The 7,718-nt window shown below is 33.6% G+C and overlaps 1 protein-coding gene and 1 pseudogene across 1 annotated transcript in view; both read left to right on the top strand.

Moving 5' to 3' along the window:
* The first annotated feature begins 2,222 nt into the window (after window positions 1–2,222).
* LOC106748921 lies at window positions 2,223–4,688 on the top strand (annotated as a pseudogene).
* A 1,538-nt stretch (window positions 4,689–6,226) lies between these two features.
* Window positions 6,227–7,718, top strand: part of LOC106749020 (alpha-tocopherol transfer protein-like) — a 1,958-nt gene continuing 466 nt past the window's right edge. The window contains exons 1-2 of the mRNA XM_014628050.1: window positions 6,227–6,510; window positions 7,280–7,643. Coding sequence (XP_014483536.1) covers window positions 6,227–6,510; window positions 7,280–7,643 — 648 coding nt within the window. The remainder of the gene's footprint in view (window positions 6,511–7,279; window positions 7,644–7,718) is intronic.

Raw genomic sequence — 7,718 nt, 5'->3', positions numbered from 1 at the left:
AATAGCTTTTATCTATCACAATTTCTAGTATATGGTATTTCAGTAACGTAGATACAATGAATACGTTCATCGAAGAACTAGTTAATAAAGTTAGAATTAAGTACGATACTGAGATTAATGTATTAACGTATCATATTTTATTCTACGCACACACATACGAGTCACGCTTCTTATTCTCAAACGCCTTAATTACTTCACGTAATATCCGTAGTTGTATTTTTTATATTCATTTTTTATATTCATTTAGTGCCGCGATAACGTCAGTTGCAAAACCAGACATTAAAATTGCAAAAATAATGTCGAAACCTGTTCTTTGTGCAAAAGGAACTTAATTTCAATAAAAGTAAGACGCATATTACAATAAGCTCTATTTTATACTGTCAAGAGAGAGAGATAGAAAACAAAAGCAAATGTGCGATTGTATTTTTATGGGAAAAATTAACAAATCAAAATTTACGAATGATGTCTTCAATATATTCCTATCAGTGAGGATTATTGAAATGATCTAACGGAAAGAATGACGTATATTCGTTACATAGATATCACGTAATATTCATAATTATATCTTTTACATTCATTATTTAGCGCCATATGAAAAAGAAACCTTCTTTTTCATCTTTGATCCGCACGTTCGACCGTGGAGCCAACGATTCCCCGAGCTGCCAGGCTTTATAACGCGTTTCTTTTTGAACAGAGAGTTCTGTCTCTGTCTTTAGAACCGTAGGAAAAAAGAGACTGAAATCAACATTTACGCGACATTCGCGTGTATGCCACTGGTCGGCGTTTCTGTTTCAAAACAACCTGAACGTGTGCATCCAGAGAACTACGTAGCCATGTTTCCGCGTAGTTTTGGCCTTAGATAATTGACCTATTTTTTGTAGCTGCACTGCTGAACTGGTGCAATATGTTGAAGTGAAAAAATATAAACTTGTCTCACTTCAATTTATTGCACTGGTCCAACAGTGCAGCTATAAAGGAAACCATATGTCTAAATAATTAATCTAAACAAACGATACTCAACTTGTTTAGATGGTGGTTGTCTGACCCGAAAATGACGAATATAAGCTCTTTAGGTTAGCATTGATCGTCGATTTTGTAGATAAAATTGGATTATTTTTGCTCCGTCGTGAATTTCTCCATAACTATTTTCCAAGGATTACATATAAATAATCTGAAGAAAAAATTGAAAAATTGAATAGCAGAAAGTCATTATATTTTAAAATGGTCTAGTGACTTCTGGGTCACCCTTACATTATTGCCACCACCTTGAACAGTTTACGACAGTTGCAAAACTATTTATAATGCAACGCAAGTTTATTAAGCAGCTTTTTCTGCTGAATCGCACATTTCATGTATAATATATATTTAATGTTTTTTTTATCCGTACATATGCCTTTTAGCACGACGATGCGGTTTTCCGGATTTTTACTTTAGTGCCCATTTATTGTACGCTGAGGTTTCAAATATATAAATACGACGTCCTCCATGCTACATTGATATAATAATCTCGGTATTGACGGTATTTATTATATTAATACAGGATGGCACATATGTGTTACACATGAAGTGACTGGCTGCGTTCAACGGGAAAAGCAGTTTAGCAAGCACTATGCGTACATATTGAGCAGATAGGACGATTATCTACTACCACAAGACCACTTCGAGTTAATACTACAGTCTTGTTTTTATCAACAATTATTTTTCTTATTTTCAAATCCGTATTCAAGCAGATTATTATATGTCCCTTTATTTTTTGCAATAAGAAGGTTAATATTTTATAATTAAAAATAGGAATTTGTCACGCTCGAAATCGGTACTATTGTAAATTGGAGCTATGGCAGACAATGTTTAAACGAGAAGAATTAACGAATTTAAATTTGCATATGTAAATTCCAATACATACTTACTAATGCAAATTATGAAAATGATAAACAAGAAAAATTGACGCTCATACATATGCATCAATGACGAACGTATGTTTTTACTACATTGACGTAAAACGCATAAAATATCTACGTGAAAAAACGTAACAGATCAGTATGTAAATCTCAGGAGAGGAGTGATAACAACAATGTAAAAAATAAACTGCATTATATATATTTTGCAATCACGATTACAGAGACAGCAACGAACAACACAGCGCAAGCGTATGGTCAGACAGCGCACTGGTCTGCTACGTTAGTGATACCAGATTCGATCCCGGTAGAATCCAAAATATTATACGATCGTGTCTCCTCTTGGCAGACAATAGTAAACCAACAAGAATATCCTGCCTGCGTTCATTGCCAAAGAAAACCTTTCTAAAAATAATTATGGCTGTACGAAACCGGTCCTACATCCTTGTAAAGTGTAAGTCTCACATCCTTGAGTATAAACAATACGTGCGACGCAGGCATATAGCATATAAGAGCGGTCGCTTATGCAACGGAAGCAACAGGATCGAGGAGGAGAAACGAACAGTGTACATTTTATGTTGAGACGCAATAGCCAAGCGAGTATCAGATACGGCTCGTCCCTTCTTCACGGAGAAAATTGTCATTCATCAAATAGATTTATTTGCACTAATATCACACAATCTGATGAATTGTTATTAACATCAGTTAGTTTTCATCAAGGTGAATAATTGAAAACCAGGGAAATTGACAAAGAAATGCTTATCTGAGGTAGTCATTCAGAAAGATCTTGTGACAGTGAAGTGCGAGAAAAATTTTATGAAAATTACGAATCGTTGAATGATGTCTTCGATAATGTGCATTACCCTCGAAGAAGAATTGAAGAAAAATCCAGAGCTAAAGTTATCAGACATACAGATTCTGAGAGAATGGTGCGAAAAACAACCACATCTGCCGAAAATCCAGGACGCGGTGCTGGCCATATTTCTACACGGCAGTTATTATCATATAGAGCCGACGAAGAAAAGGATCGACAATTATTACACTTATAGATCTCACGCGCCCGAATTATTTTTACAGAGACATACGAAATGTGAAACGACTGCGAGATGCTTTCAAAGTCGTGTAAGCATAAAATGTTTTGATATTGATTACTACTTAAACATATACATACTCGATTTATTATATGTAAACACATAACCTCGTCATAAATTTTGCCAGTCAAACAAATCCTTGTTTTGAGAAATTAGAATGGACAAGAATTTGTAATATCATTTCTAAATATTTATGCATCTTAACTGTTGATTATTCTGTGAACCGATAAGGATACTCCAAAGTAGCAGTCATCATGCGCGAATATTAAAAAATGATGTGGTTAATTCGAGATTTTCAATATACTCGGGGAAAAATGATATATACAATTATATAAAATCATATATTAATTTTGCCCATATATGTGGTTACATACACGATCATATATGTCTATACGAAAAAAAATTATGTTATGTCATTTAATTAAATGTCGATATCATGTGCTATCGGATAATAATATAGTTAAAATTCTTGCAAAAACTTTTACACAAATGGGTGTATTCCTGTTCAAAAGGGCCCATTTTGTGATGGAAGAAAGGACAAAGGAAGAATATTACGTATTTTTTGGACGGCTTGTCGATATGGATCCTTCGCATTTCTTCCCAAATGAAATATTTAATGCCGTTCTTATGTCATGCGACGAATATTTTTGGTCTTTTGGATCGGTGGCAGGACATATCGTCATTGTGGATGTCACGGGATGCACAGCTGGACATGCAGGACGTGTGAATTTAGCAGTCATAAAGAAACTAATATTCTATTGCCAAGAGGCCATACCAATACGCGTAAAGGAAGTACACCTAATAAATACGTCGCCAATTTTCGAAATGATATTTAATATGGCGAAACATTTCATAAATGAAGAAATGATAAATTTGGTAAAAATACTTCATACTTCTTTAACAAAGTATTTAACCTCGATAAAATTATTGTTCTGACAATCCGCTGCTATTAGCGGGAAGAGAGGGAGGAGGAGGGGGGGGGGGNGGGGGGGGGGGGGAGGCGATATATATCTTTAAAATTATATCACACCGGGTTTACTTTGTTAAAGTTCTCCATGGAAATTTGTTAAATAGAATATATATGATATTAATAATATTTTTTACAGATATATTTTCATTCGTCGCTGCAATGCCTGAACAGATACTTTCCAATAAAAATGTTGCCCAATGAATGTGGTGGGAAAGCAGGTCCGATACAAGAATTAATGGACGCGCAATTGAAGAGAATCGAGAACTTCCACGAACAGTTTTTAGAAGACGAAACGAACAATCGCGTGAACGAATCACTGCGGACCGGCAATAGCAAAACATCTAATGATTTGTTCGGCGTGAATGGTACTTTTAAACAAATACAAATCGATTAAGTCAATTTTAAGGTATATAAGTATCATGTAGTGCCAAATCAATAACATAGAAAAGAGTTTTGAAAAATGTTCCTAGATATTAATTTCTTTGAAAAATACTTTATATCGTTAGCTTTAAAAGCTTTAAAGAAATATACAAGTGTTAAAAATAAATGGTAGTCACTTGTGACCAGTCCTATAATACTACAACGTCTTATATTTTTAAGGTATAATAGTAAATAGATATGTATATGGTCCGGAATCCTTATAGAAAAGTAATTCTGGTAATCCGTGGCATCCGTATGCTATCAAAATATTGGGAGATTTATAAAAAACAACGATGATTATATCGAAGATTAATAAAAAAATGTTATATACCAAATTACTGCTTGAGTCTTAATAATAAATCGTACACAAACTTTTGCAACCACCCAATACATTAAACTTTATTTAAAGCTTATCATTCAAAGTTCATTCAAAACTTATAATCGGTCATAAAAAAAACATTCGAATTCTTGTTTCTATAATTTTCCCAAACAACACACGATATCCCACAGACATTCAGTGGATATCCTGTGGATGTTCTTAGGACATCGGACATCTCAGGACGTTCCTAAGAGATGTGTGCTTTCAGGGTTATTTCTGCTTGAGAACCATAGCAAAAAAGGGGAAGAAAAAAGCCCTCAGGCAACGTTCGCGTATATGCTACTGGTTGACCTTTTTGCTTCAAAACAAACAGAATACGTGCGTCCACAGACGCAGGAGTTACCTCGTGGTTTTCGCTTTATATAATATCCTTGACCAACCTTGACACATTATCTTTGAAATATTAGCTTGCAAGAAATGTGCGCTAAAGTATAAATTCGAGACACAACGTCATGAGGCTGAAAGACATATGTGCGGATAAAAGAATATTACATGTATGTTACACATGTATTGAATGTGTTAAAATGCGTGATTAATTGCGCTCAGCAGAAAAAAACAGCTTAATAAACGTTTTGCGCTGCACTGTCGATAGTTTTGCAACTGTTGTAAATTGTATAAGACGGTGACATTTCAAAGATATAGATGCGATCATGTCCTCCATATTCCATTGATATAATAAACTCGATATTTACGGTATTTATTACATTATGTATGTGTTACACATGAAATGATTTGCTGCGTTCGGCAGAAAAATCTAGCTTGGTATGTTCTACGCATACATACTGAACAGGTGAAATGATGTCTATTACTACGTGAACTCTTCGAGTTGATGTTCGAATCTTATTTTTGTCAACAACTGTTTTTTTATTTTCAAATCCGTATTTAAGTGTACTTATTATTATACGTTTCCTTATTTCTTGCAGCAAAAATGTCAATATGTTCTATTAACAAAAAGAAATTTGTCATGCTCCAAATCGGTATACTATTATAACTTGGAGCTGTGACATACAGACTATGTTTACAGAGAGGCACAGATAAATCTAATTTACATACGCTAACCCCAATACTTATTAATGCAATTATAAAAACGATACACATGAAAAAATTTCGCATATTGATAGGTTTCGTCAATCACAATTATGTCTGTTTACTGGTTTGATACAAAGTGCAAAACATCGACATGAAAAAACGTTACAGATCATTAAGCAAATCTCAGAGGAGAAGTGGTAATAAAAGGCGGTGATATAAAAGATAAGCTGCGTCAGATATGTTATTCAATCACGAATAGAAAAGCCATAACGAATAGTCTATATTAACGTTGAGACGTGAACTATATTAACGTTGAGACGTGATAGCCAAGCGAGCATCAGATACGGCTTGTTCCTTCTTTACGAAGAAAATTGTCATTCATCAAATAGATTTATTTGCACTAATATCACACAATCTTATAAAAATTACGAATCGTTGAGTGATGTCTTCGATAATGCGAATTACTCTCGAAGAAGAATTGAAGAAAAATCCAGAGCTAAAGTTATCAGACATACAGATTCTGAGAGAATGGTGCGAAAAACAACCACATCTGCCGAAAATCCAGGACGTGGAGCTCGCCATATTTCTACACAGCAGTTATTATCATATAGAGTCGACGAAGAAAAGGATCGAGAATTATTACACTTATAGATCTCACGCGCCGGAATTATTTTCCAACAGAGACATACGAAATGTGAAACAACTGCGAGATGCTTTCAAAGTCACGTAAGCATAAAATGTCTTGATATTGATTACTACTTAAACATATACATACTCGATTTATTATATGTAAACACATAACCTCGTCATAAATTTTGCCAGTCAAACAAATCCTTGTTTTGAGAAATTAGAATGGACAAGAATTTGTAATACTATTTCTAAATATTTATGCATCTTAACTGTTGATTATTCTGTGAACCGATAAGGATACTCCAAAGTAGCAGTCATCATGCACGGATATTAAAAAATGATGCGGTTAATTCGAGATTTTCGATATCACTACCCGGAAAAAAATGATTATATATGATTATATATAATTTTATAAAATCCTATATTAATTTTGCCTTTATATGTGGTTACATATATGATATATGTTTATAAGAAAAAAAAGATGTTATATCATTTAATTAAATGTCGATATCATGTGCTGTCAGAATCACAAGTAGCCAGAAGCATTTACTTATATTGTATTTACTTAAATTGTATTTACTTAAATTGTATTTGGATATAATTTGTAAACAGCAGTTTTTTTCCGTGGTGGACATATATGATTATATATAGTCATATATATGAGCAAATTGCATATATGATCTTTATTCCCCGGGCTTACTTAGGAAATGCAACAACTTTTCTATCCATGACTGTATTTGTCCGCTTTATATTGATTACAATATCTAATATAAATATTTATGTTAAATCTTTTGACAGTTATAATAATATAGTTGAAATTCTTGCAAGAAACTCTTATATAAATGATTGTATTCTTGTTCAAAAGGGCCTATTTTAAGTTGGAAGGAAAGACAAAGGAAGAATATTGCATATTTTTTTCACGGATGGTCGATATGGATCCTTCGCATTTCTTCCTAAGTGATTCATTGAAAGCCTGTCTTATGTCAATCGACGAATTGTTTTGGACTCGTGAATCGTTGGCAGAATATATCATGGTTATCGATGTCACGGGATACACAACTGGACATGTGGGACGTACGAACTTAGTAACCTTAAAGAAAATGATATACTATTGCCAAGATGCCTTACCAGTACGCCTGAAGGGAGTACATATAATAAATTCGTCGCCAATTTTCGAAATGATATTTAATATGGCGAAACATTTCATAAATGAAGAAATGATAAATTTGGTAAAAATACTTCATACTTCTTTAACAAAGTATTTAACCTCGATAAAATTATTGTTCTGACGGTCCGCTGCTATT

The sequence above is a fragment of the Dinoponera quadriceps genome, unplaced genomic scaffold, assembly GCF_001313825.1.
Source record: "Dinoponera quadriceps isolate SergipeBrazil2010 unplaced genomic scaffold, ASM131382v1 scaffold37, whole genome shotgun sequence".
Lineage (NCBI taxonomy): Eukaryota > Metazoa > Arthropoda > Insecta > Hymenoptera > Formicidae > Dinoponera > Dinoponera quadriceps.
The sequence above is the reverse complement of the archived record's forward strand: the minus strand, read 5'-3'. Positions and strand labels throughout refer to the sequence as shown.